Raw genomic sequence first — 20122 nt, forward strand, 5'->3', positions numbered from 1 at the left:
TGAAAGGTTTAAGCTGTTGTCAACATTTCAGCAGCGATGCCAAGTGTGACTGGTAAGAACTTGTTTTCCCATAATTGTTTAATAATAAGGTTTTATTCAAGTTCTATTTTCAAACCTTTCAAGTATCTCCAAGCAGGCCAACTCCTATGAAACCACAATACCCTTCTATTATATGGGCCTTCTTTTTGCTTCTCACTGTGGTTGTCCAGGTGCGGCTCTTATTGAAAAAGTTACTACAGCACACAGAAACAGACTAAACTGAGATATATATATTAGAAATCCTTGTTATATATATATCTGTATGTATAGACAAGGATAAAAACAATTTTATTACACTGAATGGGAATGTGCAATGAAACGGTGCATTATTTTATTTTTATTATGATTTTTTTTTGCAAAGATAAAAAATAAAAGAAAATACAAAAGACTTTTATTGTTATTCAACTGTACATTCACAAAGTACATTTGTGCGAACTTTTGTTGCAAGGCACAAAATAAAAACAGAAGACAAGGTAATAAATATAAAGTATATATAAAATAGAGTAAAATATAAAAAGAAACAGAAACAGGATAAAATTGTGACTTATTTACAGAAATGTAGCAGCTAAAAAGAAAAAAATTAAATTGGGCCCCCTCTGCGCAGCTGTTGTCACCACATCTCTAGGACTTAACTATCCCATCAAAAGCTTTACATAACTCTAATTAAAGGCTTGCAACTGTTTTGCGTCTTGTAGTTCAATACTAGTACTAACACAATATTTACTGCTGGTGATTTGTACATGCATGCAAGTCTGCATACAGTATGTGGTGCAGATCACTATTTGATGCAAGATTAAAAGCCACCATAAAAATGTGCTAAAGGCCATTTTTATTTAGATTTTACTGCCCAAAACACGTAAAGACAAAGAGATAATTAATTTCATTTTTATATTTGAAATATATATACTGAATGATGATGGTTTAATAGTTTTATATTGGTGTTTACTTATTTTTTGGAGCCCCTGTCAGTCGTGGGCCCTTGGAATTGTCCTAACTTTGCCCCCCTATACTGTATTATACAGTGAGATAGACAATGTGAATAGTGCAAAAGAAAAAATCATGTGAAAACTATTTTCACCACTAGAGGAGTTTACTTTTAACTTCATGAACAAAACTTTTTTTTTATTGCACCGGAAACCCCAACAAAATCTAGTTTTAAGCTTTTATTTTGAAAAAAATCAGAGTACATTAAACCGGACATCCGGACTTTTATTTTTTACCGACTCGAAACCACCGGTACAGAATACCGTGTGTGACTTCACGTGAGCGGAGGGCTGTGATATCGGTGTAATGCACGGTTAGACAACATTTAGGCTCATCAGTATAGCAGGTAAATTAATAAATAGCGTGTTTATTTTGCATATTTTTGTAGAAGTCTGTTCGTCATTCTTCTAAACTGGCTCAAACTAACCGTTGTAACTGTTAGCCGTTTGTCTTCGGCAGCTCGAGGCGGTCGGTTATTTTACAGTTGGCTTCTCTGCTGCTTCATATTCACAAGTCAAAACAAGACACATGTAAAGTTTATTATCATTTAAAGTTAAATATTCGTCCCCTGCTGCCCAAGTGCAGATGCCTCGTTTGGAAAAGTCGAGTGGCAGAGGGACAAAAAGGTAAGACTGAAGCTGAGCTCACCTGAACAGAAAGGTTTTGTGTCATTCCTCTGCTAATTGAACTAACGTGCTTTTATTTTGTAATTAGTTTACATCATTCAACCTGTGTAAAAGCATTATGAGATGAAATGACACAATCTAACCTTTCATGCATATGTGAACACAGGATGTCAGTTGATGAGATTGTTGCAATTTACTAATGTAATCTCTCTTTTTTTTTTGCATAACTTCAGACCTCAATTAGACTGGAAGTTTGTGCAGAGGTTCTGCAGGATCCAGAAAGTCCTGTTCCCATCATGGACCAGCCAAAGTGCTCTGATGTTTGGCACGCTGCTCGCTGTCACCCTGACAGGTAACTCCTGGAGCTGTTTGTGTAAGAGGCGAGGTATGATAGATATAAGGCGGAAATCAATGACTGTTAATAACATGTAACCCTGTCGTTCATGTCATCATGAGACACATTCGCTGCCTGCCTTTTGTAGCATTGTAAAACTACACCTCAGATAAGACCACACTGCATAGTATGTATTTTCTTTCCTAGCTGAACTTTAGCTCGCAGTGTTGCCTAATTTTCCTACCATCTCTTTTTACGAGACTCTGTTTGAACTGTCTCCCAGCAATGCGCTAACACATCTTTTTTTTTTTTTTTCCCGTGCCCTCAGAGCAGCTGATCATTTACCAAGTGGGTGTCCTCCCCAGCCACTTCTACAACGTGCTGGCTGACAAAGATCACTCCGGCTTCAAGAGCCTGGTGGGCACAGCTATGGTGCTCATTTTGCTCAACTCCACAGTAAGTTCAAGAAGCTGTGGAGGACGGCAGAAGCTGACGTACCTACTAATAATAGTAAAGCCAAATAATACTAAAAGTACCAAGAGTCCAACACCCTGGAGGTCTTTCTTATGATTTTGCTGCACTTGGAATTTGAATCTTTTAACAGTTTTACTCTTCACACGCGCAAACTCAGCTGTATGTCTCCCTTATCATTTCCCTTTGTGCTCAGCTCTGCTTCTGCTTCGTCTGCAGACTTACAGTACTGGTAAATGTATCAGTACTTTTACTTTTAGATGAGTATTTCTAGATTCTGCATTCTACACAGTTTTCTATGTAACTTTAAAACAGTAATCAAATATATATAGCTTAAATAATACACATACTCTTTGTGTAGGACACAAATCATGACACAGATATATTTAATCAAAACTCCAGGTTAAATAACTCCACATATAATATTGATCTAAAGGTTTATTCATTATCATGTCATCTTCTTAAAAAAATCTTGATTTACTGTCTGTGCCTTTTTTTTTTTTTTTTTTTTTTTTTTTTTTTGGTTTGTGGTTTAGGGTTACCTTCCTTATCATAGTTTACTTTTCCACTGCATATTACGACATATCTTGAAAGATGACTGCACTGAAAGTCGATCATTGAGACACAGTGTGAGTCTTATTACCATTAAAGGAAAATTTATGTCATTAAAATACATTACTGGTATCATAACAAATGCTATTTTCCCAACACTGTACATTATCTGTCTAGAGACGCATTTAGATGTGCACTGAAACAAAATACATTTTATATCTAGATTTTATTGACATGTTTTTTTTTTTTACATCACTGCTATCATCGACAGTAGCGACTTTTCAAGGTCAGGGCAGCCTGACCTGTTGGTTTTACAGCCTGCGCACACTTAATCTTGATAGTTTCATTTTTAACCTGAGAAACTGCAAACACCTATCACCATACTGAGTTTATTCAGAGGCAACACATAGTCCATAAGCAGCTGTTTGACTCTTGTTGTTACGTCATATAATTGTTGTTTATCGTCCCTGTTTTTTCTCTCTCCCTCTCTCTCCCAGCTGAAAAGTGTTGACCAGTACATTTGCAATCAGATGTATGTTAGCTGGAGGAAGACGCTAACCGAGAACCTCCATACAGCCTACTTCCAGGGCCGAGTCTATTATACACTCAATGTACTCAGAGAAGACATAGACAACCCGTAAGCTTTAATGGTTTTCCGCTTTGTAGACACAAATGCAATTTAAATTCATCTCCATTTACAAATCTGTACTTGGCGTAGCATCTGAAGATCATGTGGCTGTTATTAAACATCAGCATAAAGGGGGAATAATTGAATTTGGTTTGTTTTCTAACTTGCAGAGACCAGAGAATCAGTCAGGACGCGGAGAGGTTGTGTAAGCAGATGAGTACCATGGCCAGCCGTTTGATTGTGTCACCGTTCACACTAACTTACTACACCTACCACTGCTTTTACAGGTGAGTATGTCGAGTACTGTGGCAACGTGTGACGCACCATACACACTCATACTATATACTATAGTTATACTCTGAATTTGACTGTAAAGCATCATCTGAGAAACACACACTGTGCTAAAGTATCACATTGTTACAGCCGTATTTGCCAACATTTGTGCTTGAAAAAGATATATAAGTATATATATATCGTATCATTTTTATCCATCCGATGCACTCTTTATCTGTGGACAGTGTTTTGGACAGACAGCAGGTCTGACAGAGACAAAAACAGGAAAAAGACAATTTAATCTGTTTAACTTGAAAAGTCTGCTGCAAGTCTAAACTTGTGAGATGTGAGACTGTAATCTTTTAAATATTATATTTTGTATGCTTCGAGTATTTAATTTGATTCAAATGAATTCACTGTCACTGTGTTTTCGTTCCTCTTGTTTTTCTTGTGTTGTTGTAAAGCTCCCTGAAACTGCCTTGTGTGTTTCTGCAGCACCGGCTGGATCGGTCCTGTGAGTATCTTTGGCTACTTTGTGATTGGGACCATTGCCAATAAAATCCTAATGGGGCCGATTGTTTCGACTCTGTTTGAGCAAGAAAAACTGGAGGGTGACTTCAGGTAACTTTCAGTTTGTGAGTCGTGGCGTATGAAGCGTCGAACACACAAGTGTGTGCATATGTTTGAATGTTTTTCAGCTTTATTTGATGTTTTCCATGTTAACTGTCAAGGAAGTCAGTCCTTTGTTAAGAGGAAGTTGGTCAAGTGCCTTTATCCTCTTGGGAAATAACACAGGATATGTGTCAGCTACAAAAGATAACCTTTAACTGTAGAGAAAATAAACAGTTGGATGGAAACTGTGTTAAATGTTAAATTGCGTTGCTTAAAAGTGAAAACGTTGTTTTTTTTTTTTTTTTGTATCTCCAGATTCAAGCACATGCAGATCCGTGTCAATGCAGAGTCTGCAGCTTTTTACAGGTGAGGCACAAGAGATTTATATATCAGGGTCAACCAGGGATTCTCATTTATTTTACTGTTTCTACTGTGAATGCAGAGATTGTTAGAACGGGGAGCACTGTGGTGGAGCATGTACCCCATGCAGAAAGGCTTGGGCCTTGCCTCTCTTTGCTGCATGTCATCCTCCTGTGTGTGTGTTGTCTCTCTCTCTCTCTCCTTACTTTCCTGTCAGTCTTCAGCTGTAACCGTCAGAAACCCCCCAAAATAAAAGATTGTTGAAACGTAAACGCCTTTTCATAAACATTAGACAGCTTACATGGAAACTGTACTTGATGTGCTTTCCTGTTTTTAACAGTATCTGTCACTATCTAAACTGCTCTGACACCCCGATTTATTATAATTTTTTTTCTTTTTTTTTAGAGCTGGTAAAGTGGAGCACATGAGGACCAATCGAAGACTGCAGGCTCTGCTGCAAACTCAGAAGAGTCTAATAAACAAAGAGCTCTGGCTTTATAGTAAGAACATCCTGAACATCGCATCACATCGCTCACCCACTGACCAATCATCATCATCCATTGAGTGCTCTGATTAAACCAGTAGAGTTAACTTCTAACCTGTCTTCTCTCATTCTCTCAGTCGGGGTAAACACCTTTGACTACGTTGGCGGTTTCCTCAGCTACATCATAATCGCCATTCCCATCTTCACTGGCGTCTATGACGGTCTCACTCCAGGTGAGCTCAGTGCACTCATCAGTAAGGTAGGCATGGTTTTTTTTCCACCCCCTTTCCCTACTTCTCACAACTTTATTCACACACAAAAATAAAACCTCTTAAAAATGTATCTGCAGACATAAAAACAATTCATCTTTTTTATTTTATACAGGCAGTAGAAGTGTTTCTTGTCCCAGTTTCAGTCAATGAAGTGGTGACACAGAAACACGTGAACTCGTTTAAGCTAAATTGCAAATCACAATGTCAAATCAAAAGTTTATTTTGAGAGATGCCAGATGGATAAAAAGGTTTGCAGTCACAGAACAGATGTATGTTGCTAATCCAAGCACTAGATGGCAGCAAACACTTTCTCTCAGGATAAGTGTCCTACATTCATGACTTCAAATGCATGTTAGAGATCTCACTAGCACTACACTGGTGAAATATTATTGTAGCCCTGCTATTAAATTCTTCTTTTCTGTTGTTCATGCTGTGGTCCAGTGTCTTTTTGTTCTCTGTTATTCTTTTTAGCACTCTTGTCTCTTATTTACTCTCCGCTCTCTTGCTCTCCTTCTCCTTGTTCATATTCAGAACGCCTTTGTCTGCATCTACTTGATAAATGGCTTCACGCAGCTAATAGACCTGTCAACCACTCTGTCAGATGTGGCTGGATACACCCACAGGTATCACACTGCATACTTAAAATCACTTCCTGGAGGACAGATGATGACCGCAGCGTTTGTGCATGCCACCCAGTTTTCCATCAACAAATCTGTGTGTGTGTGGTGTGGTGTGTGTCTTTTGTGGTCAGGATTGGAGAGCTGAGGGAGGTGATGGATGACGTCCTACGCACACAGTGTGACTATGACCCAGCATCAGGAGAAAGCTACGACTTTGACAGGTTTCTCTGCTGCAAACTAGTTCTGAATGTTGAAATAATCCACACATGGCTACAGTTACATAAAAAAAAGACAAATAAAGAGCAAAGAAGATGTATATGAAGTGCACATAACAAAGCTTTTCAGCCTCTAAATGTTCTTTCTCCACACAGTGACTTCAATGTCCATGCAGGCCCCGTGGACACCGCCTTTATCCTGGACCATCTTTCATACAAATCTCCTTACTCAGACCAGCTCCTGGTTGAAGATCTGAGTCTGAAAATCAGTCAGGGGACACATCTACTGGTGGTGGGGAACACAGGAACCGGCAAGACGTCACTACTGAGGGTCCTCAACCGACTCTGGGAGGCACACAGCGGTGAGAGAGCAGCGAGACTGTTTGATTATTTTTTAATCAATTTTATGACAGAAAGCTATTAATGAAAACGTGCAGTGGATCCTGACAAGCCTGGACTGCAATAATGACCTGTGGCTGTATTTCAAAATATAATGTGCACATCTGTATGTTGTAAAGATCCATTGATATGTCGACATATTGGCAAGAGACTTTAATTTACCAAGAGGTGATCACTGAAGTATTCAGGCGTATTTCTGAGGGGGGTGAGAGGATTCAAATTTTGCAGCAGCTCTGGTACATGTTCTACTGTAGGTAAATACTTGATTAGTGATATCTGCACACATTAGTAGCTTTATGACCTCATCTCTCTCCTCAGGTTTTGTCCAGATGACCACATGTTTCGGGCCCAGAGGAACCCTCTTCCTGCCACAGAAACCTTACCTGACTGATGGCACGCTGCGTGAACAGGTCACTGTCTGTTTAAGGGTTGTTTCTCTATAGAACCTGAAACTTGTCAAAATACATCTGTATGGATGCCAAGGTGTTGAAATATGCCAAAAACAATGGAATGAGGATTAACGGGAACTCTTCTCCAACAGGTGATCTACCCACTGAAGGATATTTACCCTCAGTCAGGTATCAGATTTTACATTCATTTAATCTCTGTTAGTTATTTTGGTAGCAACATACAACTGAATATAAAATAAAAGCACAAAACAAGGTAACATGTTGTTTGTTATTTAGACTGCTAGAACACTGACGTACCACGTTTAACAATGAAAGTCAGAGAAATGTTTCAAATGTAACAACAGTATTATGTGTATGAGGGCGCAGCGGCTCATTTAGTAATATAATAATACCATTGAAGCTGTAGAGGGATTTATATAGGTACGGTACATCGTTTATATTCATATAAATCTAAATTTCTTGGTCTTCATTCTTGATGCTGCCTCTTGCATCGACTGAACTGTGAGCTCCTTTTTCAGGGTCCGTGGACGATGACAGGATTATACAGTTCCTGGAACTAGCTGGAGTGGTGAGTGACTTTATTTTAGAGTATAGTACTTTTTAAAAATTATTTTAAATACTTCATTAGATAATTCTACATTTGAACGTCCACTGATCTCAAATCAATCTTCTGTGTGTCTTCCAGTCCAGTCTCCTGAAGCGAACAGGCGGGCTGGATGAAAGAGTGGACTGGAACTGGTATGAGAACACAAGGAGAAGAAAACACTGACAAATTGTGTGTTATTCTTATTATCCCTCAAACTTTCTACATATTGATGCTCGTTTCTCTCTACAGGTATGATGTCCTGTCTCCAGGTGAAATGCAGCGTCTCTGCTTTGCTCGACTCTTCTACCTGCAGCCCAAATATGCAGGTGAGTTTTTCTGGATTTCTTTTAATGTATTCATTAAAGCATCTGAGGAATCGATTGTGATTCTGACACAGCGCTTTTGAGGGGAGTTTGTCTCTCCCACTGTGTTTGATTTAAAACCTAAATTTAGCATTTCAGACGTAAAAACATTTGCATGTTGTTATCTTGTGTTAGAGGTGACCCAAGCAGAGTTTAAACTAGTGATTTGTATCATCTTGTCCTCGCAGTGTTGGATGAGGCCACCAGTGCTTTAGAGGAGGAGGCAGAAGCACAGCTGTACAGAACGTGCAAACAGCTGGGCATGACTTTGCTCAGTCTGGGACACCGTAAAAGCCTGGAGAAGGTACGCTCAACATACACGTATCAACCAGCTTGAAACTGAAAGGGTGGCTTAGATTCATCTGAGGCCACTGTAACACCTACGCCCTCTTTCTCTGAATCTATGTTATCTATGATGAGTATATTAACTGTGTCTTTCTGTCTCTCACAGTACCACGATGTCCAGTTGAAACTGTGTGGAGAAGGCCGGTGGGAGTTAACTAAGCTAAAAGGAGGCAGCGGGAGCCTCAGTCTCAGAGAAGAAACCACGTGTCTTTAAAATCCTGGACGTGCAGGAAGTATCAGCGTGGGAGACGAGAAGAGAAAAACACTCCTGAATTCCTCAGTTAGTAACACACAAGTGCTCTTAAGCAAGGTACCATAAAACTCAATTTCTCCATATATACGCATCCAGTTTGTATTCATGTATGTATGTATTCATGTCCACAGGATAACATTTTTCACCAGTTGAATACGAGGTTATTAAAATGGGTATGAGTGCAACATCTTTCCTAAAAAGACGAGGTTGAGCCAAAATGTGAAAGACCCAAAGACTTTGCCAAACAAATGTTTTAGATGGCTTTGTAATTATTCTAATAAATATATTAAACACATAAATTCACCTATCGTGACCATAAATCAGGAAAAAATGACACTTTAGACTGTAAATATTGTGCGCTTTTATGTGAGATTACATTTGTTTATTGTGTTATGTTTACAATCACTACATTTTTGGATTATGGGTTACAGTTTTGTAATAAAAACACACAATGTTCCCAACCTGTGTAACTCCTGTTAAGAACAGAGTATATCTGTCTATATACATCTATATTATTCATATTTACTTCTTTACCTGATTTCATAAATGTGTCTATGTACAATTTAAAAAAACAATATTTGGTCTAAGTGGTTAAATTTAATGTAAAGTATCCTTTTCACATTCCTCTTTTATTTTTAGTCTTAAAACACGTCATCACAGTCGGTTGAGCTCACGGTGACCTTGGATGATCTCTTGAACCACCACAGGATCGTCTAGCGTGCTGAGGTCACCCAATCCGCTCATGTCTCCCTCCACCACTTTCCGCAGCACACGGCGCATTATTTTACCCGAGCGTGTCTTCGGGAGACGCTGGACAAACTGCGAGAACAACCAAAAAAAAAAAAACAAGTGTCTAAGAACTGAACAAGTTAGTTTTAAATGTCTGTTTGCAGTTTAAAGTCAGTGAGACAGAAGTACCTGGATGTAGTCTGGACAGGCATACTTGGCGATCTTTTGAGACACTATGTTGTTTAGCTGCCGGGACAGGTCCGCCTCTTTAACATCAACATCTTTTTTTAGCACTACAAAGCAATAGACACCTGACGACACGGAGAGAAAGCTGTCAGCGAACTACATAATGTGGGAAACACATTTTTTGACACAAAATTTAAAAAAATATTCCTCGCTCACCTTGACCTTTGATGTCATGTGGGTATCCTATGACAGCAGACTCAGCTACTGCAGGGCACTGATTCTGTTACAGAAATCACAATCAGTCATGCTAACATTACATGTTTGTTTTTTTTACGTAGCAAGCAATGCTCGAAGACATACCACCACATCCTCTATCTCTGCTGTCCCAATCCTGTGTCCGCTCACGTTGATGACATCGTCAAGGCGACCAGTGATCTGGTAATACCCCTCCTTAGAGCGATACGCACCATCGCCAGTAAAGAAGTAACCTATTGGTACAAAGATGAAACAGATTTACAAAAAATAAGAAAGTGACAGTTGAGAGTTTGAGGAACAGTTTGTTCTTGAACACGTCGTACCAGGATGAGTCTGACAGTACGTCTCAACGAATCTCTGGTGGTTGTTATGAATGGTTCGGGCCATACCGGGCCAAGGCTGAGATATACACAGAGCTCCAGATGTGTCGTTGGAGGTGAGAACTTTTCCCTGAAGAAAATTAAACAACAGTGATAAATGTTAACGGAATAAACGAGGACAGCGAAATAACAGCTGAGTTATAAATCAGTGTCACGGGTGCAAATAAGGGGAGCTATTTGAAGTGCAGGACAAGACTGGTACAAAACATAGAGAATATTCTGTGTCACATTAAACCCTGAGAATATTGAAACACTCAAAATGCTACATGTGGATGTTTTTGTTGAGATGGAGGACAAGAGATCACCACTCCAACTGTCTGCACAATCTGTGCTACTGCAACAGCCACAAAGTAGTATGACAGATTTTTAATACAGAGTCTGGCACGCTCAGAGCGAGACTGACGGATGGGAGCAGGGTGGGTATCAAAAGTGACACAGCTGGTGACTATTTTATAATCCTAATCTGACCCTCTCTGTGGGCCATTTCCCAGCCTTCCAACATTTGCGGGGATGAGCCACCACACCTCAGTGTCCATGAGCACGGGCTTAATGCCAAAGAAAGGTCTCATAGCCATTCCTGGGACAATCTCTGCGTCTGGGTCTGATGGCCTTGGGGTGATGCAGATGCCACCTGTCTCTGAAAACACACAGCAAAACAAGGCAGATTATAAAGATGATGCAATTCTATTTCTCTTACTGTCAACAAATCCTATAAAAAGCCCCAAACCAATAATGTGTTTGTCTGTTTTTGAAGACATAAATCTATAAAAACAGGCCATGCTTTTGGTCTGGGGTTTCTTTTAAATTCAAATACAAAAACTAGTTATTATCAGACTTATAATTTAAATATAAACAAAGCAGTGAGGTTAAATAAAAATGTCCCATTAGAAAGACAAAGAAGTGGAGTATCAGGAATGCTGCAAATCATTCTTTTTTAAAAGCACTGAAGCAGACAAATGAAAGTGACAGAGGAGGAGAGAGTAGCAGAATATAAAGTTTGTAAATCTAGCATAAGCCTTTCTCATTGCTACAGATGTAGATAGTGGAATTACAGCCATACTAAGTAAATTAGATGCAATTAGATTTGCCTGGTAATCCGCCTGGTGGTGTTGGTGGCACCAGTGTTGGAGACAGCAGAGGGGACACGTTATAAAGTAGGACACAACAGATGATCCCACAATAGCATTAGCAACCGGCATCCTGTTTAAATCAACTGTAACCGTGAGACTCCTGGACTGACACCCCCCGCCCACAAAAATAATCAACGCTTTCAGCTCAGCCTCTTTAAAAATGAGTGACAGTGTTCAATGTTTGAAAATGATAAATAGTTCAACATTTATCAGGCTAGCTGTTTCCCTCTGTTTTCAGTCACTATGCTAAGCTAAGCTTCTGCCTGTAGCTTCAAGATTGATACCACTCACATCTGAGTGAGTTTAATATGTATAGTTACGTTTTAAGCACCTAAATCATTGTTTTGATTATTTTAGAATGAGCCCTTCATATCTGCAAAGATACATACACGTTGCACCGCCTTACGCAATTTTATGATGAAGTGGCAGCCATTATCGCTGCAAGGAAGGGTGAGGTGAGGAGTATTCAGTTGATTCCAATCTGCAACCTCACCACTAGATACCGCTAAATTGTACACACTGGACCTTTTTAAATGAACCCTTAAAAATAAAGAAATTAATATATATATATGTTCTTTCTTTCTTTCTTTCTTTCTTTCTTTTCCACGTCCTGTCCTCCTGCATCCTCTCACCTCTCTAGTCCTGTATGATCCAACATGGAGGCCGTGCACCAACAAGCGGATCAAAATCTAATTTTCTGTCTAAACAGGCTACTTGCTCTCAGATCAACCAAATGACATTTGATGAATAATGCCACTCAGTCCTAATTGAAAACACTGGTCCAGGAAAATAACATAATAATATAATCCTTTTTTGCTAAAGTAGGGTATTTGGGTCATATCTGTGTAATTATCGTCAAGTAATTATAGATTTATGCCATTTGTATGGTAATTAATGCAGCTTTGCTCCATTTGGTCATTACTTAATCTAATTTGACGAGACTGAGGATGAAACGCATCGTGTCAGTCGGTTTTCTGTGTGTCCGCAAATTTGATTTTATTAGCAACATCAGCTGATTTCAAACATGTTGTCATTATGTCTCATCATACACTTCTTTAGAGGAATAGGAGTTATTTTGCAGTGACATCAGAATGTGAATGGTGAAGGATAGTTTTGTTGTCCGTGTCACACCCAGTGCAATTACAATCTACGTAGTCAGTGAAGTCTGTTCTCGGCAGATAAATGCTCACTCAAGGTTTCTGCCTTGCCACTGTCGCCAAGTTTTGATGAGTCTCTGTTTATAATATTATTTTTTAAAAGTGCAGTCGAATTGAGTTAAAGTATACAGTATATAGTTTCTATTTTGCATACTTATTGAAGAGAGCTCAAACTATTTTATATTTCTCTGTGCAGGAGAAAAACTAAAGCACAAATTTACGTTTTTGTGGGGTTCACAGGAGGTCAGTGTTCAAACTTTAAGGACTCCTCTGATCTGCTCTGAGTGTCTGCAGATAAGCATGCTCCTTCTTGTGACAGGGCTCTTTTGGCAGCAACATTTGCATTGCTGTGGTCGAAACATGTCCAAAATCCAACAGTGTTTTGTGAGCGTTTTGACAAACAAAAAGAAAACATGGATGAAACTATTGCTATCTGCAGTATTAAGTAAAAGCTGAGATTTAGTTCATGCCTGTAGTTTCCTGAAGCCAGATGTTCTCCTCGAAGAGGAAAACATCTGGTTTGATTTAGCCCAGAGGGAATAAAAACATTCCCCTGTTTTTTGTGTGTAACGTACATGTACACACTCACGTTTTCTATTAAGTTGTATGTATACTCAGACACGACCCCGGTTACGATGTTATGTAACACTGTTATTGAAAGACCGAGCAGACTCTGCTCCCCTCCTTAATATTCACTGATGTCCGAATGCCTGCAGACGTGGCTGTCTGAGGAGGAGTTTATGAACTTGGCTGAAAGTTATGGAGGGATTTTAATCCTGCTAACAGGACTCACAGCATGAAAAACTAAACAAAGTCGGGAGCACAATACATTTGAAATGGGTGACAACATAGCACAAGAAAGAAAGCGTAAACATTAAAGCATGTAAGTGGCATTAGCACTGAAAGATTAGTTGAAAAATAAATCAACCTACAATTTCTATAAGCAAACATGAAAATCCAGTCAAATTGGTTGGTTAGCCGAGATGGTTAACCATTTTGCTGGTCACATTAGTGTTGTGGCTTTAAGGATTGCTATCTTGGTCTGTTCTCTTTCATTTAGTCCTGACTGAAACACTTCAACAACTTTTGTAGGGAGATGAAATTTTATACAGAATTTATGGTCTAGATCCTCTGACCTTTCCTCTAACACTTGACATTTAGTTTTTTAGTGAACGGTCTCCACAACGTTTGGGATGGATTGCCATGAAACTTCACTTAGACATATCAAGGTCTTAGTTTTATTTGTCTGATACTCCGGTTTATGATGTAATACCTACAAAACTAATATGGAGACACCTGATTTTCAGTACTCAGTACTCGGACTGTCAATACGGTAGCAAGATGCATTCACAAACTTTACAGGTGTGTAGTTGAGATCAAAATGAAGTCATGGAGGTTGCCACTTGATCGCCATGTTGGCAGGTGTCGTGGCTAGTCTCCAGCTGGTCTCACTACTTTCATTTTGTTGCATTCGGTTACCTGTTTGCCACCAGGTGTCCACCACAGGGCAGCGTCCATCCCCAACCACTCGGTGGTACCACTCCCATGCTTCAGTGTTGATGGGCTCACCAACTGTACACAGACAAGGACAGCTTTGATCATATCAGGTGGTCATATATTGTATATCTTTATATACTGTACATTGTAAGTTGATGATGGAGGCGAACAAACAAGAAAACAAGTGAAGACGTCTGTGTTAATCAGGAGGAGGATTCATTTCTCTATGTTAAGCTTTGTGTTTTAACTCATAAGCTTCATGTTTCAGGAGGCATGTTGACATACCAACCAGGCTTGACTTTCAATATGGTTCAAGTATGTTACACACGTGTGCTTAGAGGAAAGGCATTTGACTGGTAACAAACACTGTCGACCAGTGTCATCTGTCGACCAATATAGAGGAATTATATATTGTATTATAATTATTACTATGGTTTATTATACTTAAAAATGTTTAACATTTTCTTCTTTAAAAAAAAGACACAAAACGATGAATCAATTATGAAAGTTGTTGGCTACAACAGTTACAAATGATTAATTAATCAACTAATTGTTGCAGCTCTGCTGCTGTTATATGTCGATATTTACAGTGGACAGTTTGGGACAGATTATGTGGTTAAACTGTGAATTGTGTGTTTGATTATGCTACTTGTAAAAAGGAGAGATTAAACTTCCTTTCTGAGCTCATCATGATAGGATTTCTTAACATGATGTTTGGCGTACCAGAGCCGAGATTTTTAAGGCTGGAGCGGTCGTATTTTTGCACCCACTGGTCTCCGTACTTGAGCAGCAGGCGGATCGCCGTGGGAGCGCCATAAAACTGGTTTATCTTAAGTCTCTGAACTGTCTCCCAGTACCTTCCTGTAAACAAAACATGTTTAGTGTTTGAGACGCACTACAAGGGAACGAATATGATCCAAAAAAACATCACACTGAACCTTTCCCAGTGTTGCCGGGAACGGTTCCTCCTTGATAATAACATGGTGACTAATATGATGACTCTGTCCTGACTGCTGTGTATACAGGAGTCCTAATTTTAGTGTGGACAAGTCAAGTTCAAGTTGAAATGTAAACAGTTATTCATAGACAGAAGCATGCAGAGCTCTTGACAGAGAACAAGATGTGTGCTCACACATTTACACACTTTAAGGCTATGACAAATGTTAATGTTATCCTGTATTTATCATTCATTTGTTGATCCCTCTGATACATTCATACATTATCTCACGTCTGTACCTGGATCAGGGTAAATAGGAGTGCTCTCAAACAGGACAGTGGTTCCCCCGTTGGCCAGGGGCCCGTAAACACTATAACTGTGTCCTGTTATCCAGCCGATATCTGCCACACATCCAAACACATCTCCATCGTGGTAGCTGAAGACATACTGGTGATGAGAGGGAAGATTGACGGGGCGATTGAATAAAAAGAGATAAGAAAAAAATACAATTAAAGAGACACCACAGGTTGGTGTTTGATGTTTACCCGGTGTGTGAGGGCGGCGTACAGCAGGTATCCAGCCTGAGTGTGGACGAGTCCTTTGGGCTTCCCCGTGCTACCTGACGTATAAAGCAGGAACAAGACGTCCTCGCTGTCCATAGCAGCTGGCTCACACACCACGTCCTCCTTCAGCATCTCCTGCACAACACGGTGAATGTGAAGGAGTGTTTAAGGAGAAAGCTTTTTTTGTTTAATGACGTACAGTAGATTGATAGCATGCAACACATGCGGTATAATCTACAGATGCAAGAAACTGATATTTAAACACATGTAAGAACTAAGATTAGAGCTGATTTCATACTGTTCTGGAGCTTATTTGCCCAGTTGTCGTGTCATCTTTATTTTTTCTTCAATAGAAAGCTCCAGAACAGCTACTAATGGACCTGGTAGTAAGACTGTCGACTGCTAGAATGAGCTTTTAATTTAAAAAATTAATCGGTCAGTCGACAGTAATTTGGGTTAGTTGATTTTTTTTTTAATTTTTTGGTTAAGACCTTTGTTTATCAAAGGAAAAGTGACACGGTGCAGCTGCGGTTTAATATCTTAATCAAACTCTGATTTTCTTTCTGCTCTCTCACCTCCTCCATGGCGACATCCCTGGCTGTCATAGCGACCGGATTCTCTGTTCTCATAGCAACAAACACCTGCTGTACTGTCGGGCAGCTCTGCACAGCCGTGTCCACTGTCTTCTTCAGCTCGATGACCTTACCTCCTCTGACGCCCTGGTTCACCGTGATGACTGTGCTGGACTGGGCTGAAAATGTGATTGTGTATATGAAATCAGACCACTGAGGTGGGTTCTAGCTGTCAGAGGAAACATTTACATACAAATAGTTTGATAATGGGGCCAAGGACAGGGAGGTAATAAAACGGTTGTATAACACACCCTGTATGTTGTGACAGATAAGATTGGAATGTGTTTGGATCCTATCACAAAAGACAAAGTCTAAAGTTTATGAAAAAAAGGTGAAAAGTGATCAATCATAATCTTTTGATTCAGGAACAGGTTTGATGCAAAAATAAAACAGAATTGCACCTAAAAATATCTAAATGTGACCTTAAAACTAGATCATAGAAGCACAAACATTAAAAAAGAACCTCTTTCCCTCTTAGTGACCTTCAAGAAATGCATATTGTAATTGTATGCTATAAGAAAAACAGGTCTCATGACTCTTCTGTACATTAACAATGCTTAAAATGAACTATGTAAAAATATGAAAGGGTCACTTATAGTGACAAACCCACAGAATCATCAATTATCACCAACTTTCTCTAATCTCTACGGCAAATAGACTGTACTATAGCGCCTTTCTAGTCTTCCGACCACTAAAGGTGCTTTTACACTACAGGAGGAGTTGGGGATCTGCCTCCTGAGGGAGAGTGGCCTTATTTTGTGGCCAACAACTTCGCTGTTTTGGTTCATTTTCATTGTTGTCCAAGTGTCCAAATGCATTTTTAAATTAGTCTTGAAGCCCTATTATTGATATTTTGGCTACTTGGGTCAATCAGGCAACATAACATTGCCTGCTTAAAGTTTTAAGTCATGTTTTTGGCCATCTGGTGGTCTAATATTTGCTACTTTTAGCTCTGTTTTGGTCTCCACCCTCTCTTTAGAAATGTTTCTTTATCAGCTTTACTACGTTCACCATCTAGTTGCTAACTTTTTCTTTCTCCAGTGCTGGGTTTTAGAGCTTTTTCTGCCTGCCTGCTGCTGGAAACAACTCTGACAGTAAAGTTGTGATCTGTAAAATCAAAACAAAGAGCTGAAAGAAACTAAAATACTCTGCCGAGCTGAGAGGAACTGATAATTCTCTGTGGGTTCTTCACTACGAGCGACACCTTTCACATTGCAGATAGTGATTTGGCCCATTGTTGAAACTGTTATTTCTCTGTCTGTAGATGAGCCTCACCGTCTCTGATTCGATCGGCGAGGGCGTCAGCGCTGAACCCTGCAAACACCACATTGTGTGCCGCACCAATACGGGCACAGGCCAACATGGATGCAACAGCCAGAGGGCAAGGAGGCATGTAGATGGTGACACAGTCCCCCCTCTTCACGCCACGACGCTTTAAGAGATTGCCCAGGCGACATGTCATCTCCAGTAACTGCCTGTGGAGAGATCACACACTAAATTATATGAGGCCAAAGAAGGAGGAACACACACACACACACACACAAATCCTGCATGCTGACCTGTAGGTGACCTTGACCTCTGACCCCGGTTCATCTCTCTCCCAGATCAGGGCCACCTTCTCAGGACAGGTGTGCACATGGCGGTCCAGGCAGTTCACTGCATGCCCCAAGAAACCAGAACCAGCATCAGCATGGTGCGTTCAAGGCATTGTTTGGACTTATGATAGTGATCAGTTTACATGATGATGCCTTCAATTTATTGAGTGTGCCTGAAAGAGCACACTATATGTTATAACTTATTATTATTCTTACGCCGTTTTTCGGTTCGCTTCTCCTCCCAGAGTTTTTGTCGCACACACACAAAACAGGTATCAAAACGTGCCGGCCGGGACAGGTGTGCTATTGCTGTTACCCTCAAAACGTAGGAAAATTCAAGGCCGTCGCAGTGATAACACTGTTGAACTTTTGGCCCTATACACAAATATTCGGCAGCAACACACACCCTCTGTCCAATCTACTCCCATGTTATTTTGAGAAGAGAACTTTCCAGAAGGAGCAGGGAGCACCTGTGCTTTCTCTCACTCCTGAGGCCAAAGTTTATACAATTTTAGCCTGAAAATGGACAAGGATATGGTTATTTCAGATTTTGGTTTGTGGCACTCCTTATGCCATGTTCGGCCACCTCTTCAAGGGACTTCATTTAAAGGTTTTGTGTCTGCTCAGGGGTCAAAGTGAGAGGGAGTGAGCATGCGCATTACTCAGACCCTCACACACACACACACACTGACACACAGACAGACACACATACAGGGAGGTGATTGGAGGGAGATGAATAATAATAATAATAATAATAATAATAACAGTAATAATGTATGGGGGCGATGGGGCCAAAGTCAGGCACACTCAGAATTTCTTTAGAAATGTTCTAGTTCTATCAATCTATTCCCATAAATCAAACTTCTGATCATATTCCGTTTAAATGTGAAGATCATCTTACCAGATACGTTCAGCTTTCCCCCCTCAAACCACTTGATCTTGCCTCGGCTCAGATCACAGTCCTGCACCGTGTGGAAAGGACTGATCCAACTAAGTCTCTGACGCGCCAAAGCGGCCCAGAAGCTCTCGGTGTTGGAGACGGAAAACTCCTGCAGCGATGAGCAGTCCGACACCCCTTCAAACCCCGCAGCCTCCGGCATGAAGGCCGCTACATTACATCTCTTTCGAGCCGAAACATGGAAGAAAGAAGTGAAAACCCGACGACTGAAGGAAGTAACGACGCGCTTTGAAGCGCATCCGCACGGCAGCCACATCCTGACCCAGAGAGTCCTCTGTGTTACGCGGACGTATGTTTGCAGAGCTCCTAAATGACGAGCACTTGTGAAGTTACTTTGCTCCGTCAGGAGAAAGCGAAAGGGAACATTTGGAAACTCCGAGGAGGAAGGGCTGGAGCAGTGACAGGGTTATACGACGTTATAGGGCGGTACAAACCGTCCTAGTGCAGCTAGATTTCAACATCTAGAAAAGTTTCTATTTGTGCAACAAACAACGATCATCTCCAGCCCAGTCATCTTGTGAAACACTACTACTCCCAAGCAGTTCCTCTTTCTGTATTCATCCTGAATATATGAATACGCAAATGGTTTTAAAAAGTTGAACCTCTGGACACAGGATAACTTTATACTCTGCACAGTGAAGCTTAAACAAGTAAAAAGAAGAAAAACGCACTTTAGAGTAGTGATGGGAATTCCGGCTCTTTTTAGTGAGCCGGATCATTTGGCTCAGCTCACCAAGAAGAGCCGGCTCTTTCGGCTCCCAAGTGGCTCTTCATTTTATCTTTTATAATTCAGACAAATTTAGCGCTGTTTTTACTTGCGATTAGTATTTGAACACATATATCACTTGAATTTCAATAATTTGCATTTACAGTTGTAAACAGCACTCAAGTAAATGTGCTTTGTTAATGCCCATCACTGATATCTGGACAAATAAAACCAAAATGTTTTTTGGTATAGTGTAAAAAATTATATATTTTTGCACCACACTCCTCTCTCTCCTTCAGTGTGTCTCCTAGTGATGTGTCGGTCGCGAACGAGCCGGTTCAAGCCGGTCACCTCTCAGCGCTGCTACCCTCGCCCCTCCATGCTTGGTGTTATGCTCCTTGTCAATCCTCACATGATTGGTTGCACAGCATGCACGTGACACCCGTAGCCAATGTCCACAGTGTCTGCAGGTACTTTTCCTAAAGAGAAAAGCGAAGAAGAACGGCTCGGACGGCTCCCATCATTCACTTAAAAGAGCCGGCTCTTTGAACCGGCTCGTTCACAACCGACAC

General features: G+C 40.3%; 2 protein-coding genes across 7 annotated transcripts; one reads left to right on the forward strand and one right to left on the reverse strand.

The window, feature by feature from the left end:
- Window positions 1-1247: 1247 nt before the first annotated feature.
- Window positions 1248-9118, forward strand: abcd4 (ATP-binding cassette, sub-family D (ALD), member 4). Of its 5 annotated transcripts, none has more exons than XM_010745355.3 (20): window positions 1248-1369; window positions 1609-1649; window positions 1883-2001; window positions 2312-2439; window positions 3504-3643; window positions 3805-3921; window positions 4403-4528; window positions 4835-4885; window positions 5285-5379; window positions 5501-5622; window positions 6167-6258; window positions 6387-6476; window positions 6627-6832; window positions 7188-7279; window positions 7411-7447; window positions 7798-7847; window positions 7965-8017; window positions 8115-8191; window positions 8416-8531; window positions 8679-9118. In XM_010745355.3, the coding sequence occupies exons 2-20, from the start codon at window positions 1609-1611 to the stop codon at window positions 8784-8786; spliced, it is 1860 nt and encodes a 619-aa protein (XP_010743657.1). In that variant the 5' UTR covers window positions 1248-1369; the 3' UTR covers window positions 8787-9118. The 5 variants fall into 5 exon arrangements, with proteins under 5 accessions (XP_010743657.1, XP_010743656.1, XP_027139889.1 ...); XM_027284088.1 differs by having other exon boundaries at window positions 1251-1369; window positions 1604-1649; XM_027284087.1 differs by having other exon boundaries at window positions 1252-1369; window positions 1483-1649.
- Window positions 9119-9175: 57 nt separating this feature from the next.
- On the reverse strand, window positions 9176-19168 carry LOC104930543 (acetyl-coenzyme A synthetase 2-like, mitochondrial). 2 transcript variants are annotated; one of them, XM_010745358.3, is made up of 14 exons: window positions 18788-19166; window positions 17851-17947; window positions 17567-17766; window positions 16235-16410; window positions 15642-15794; window positions 15396-15543; window positions 14883-15020; window positions 14142-14234; window positions 10900-11012; window positions 10319-10445; window positions 10101-10228; window positions 9957-10020; window positions 9744-9865; window positions 9176-9644 (listed from the first exon to the last, which is right to left on the reverse strand). In XM_010745358.3, the coding sequence occupies exons 1-14, from the start codon at window positions 19098-19100 to the stop codon at window positions 9480-9482; spliced, it is 2037 nt and encodes a 678-aa protein (XP_010743660.2). In that variant the 5' UTR covers window positions 19101-19166; the 3' UTR covers window positions 9176-9479. The 2 variants fall into 2 exon arrangements, with proteins under 2 accessions (XP_010743660.2, XP_027139886.1); XM_027284085.1 differs by lacking the exon at window positions 14883-15020 and having other exon boundaries at window positions 18788-19168.
- Between the last annotated feature and the right edge of the window lie 954 nt (window positions 19169-20122).

Source organism: Larimichthys crocea, chromosome XI, assembly GCF_000972845.2.
Source record: "Larimichthys crocea isolate SSNF chromosome XI, L_crocea_2.0, whole genome shotgun sequence".
NCBI lineage: Eukaryota > Metazoa > Chordata > Actinopteri > Sciaenidae > Larimichthys > Larimichthys crocea.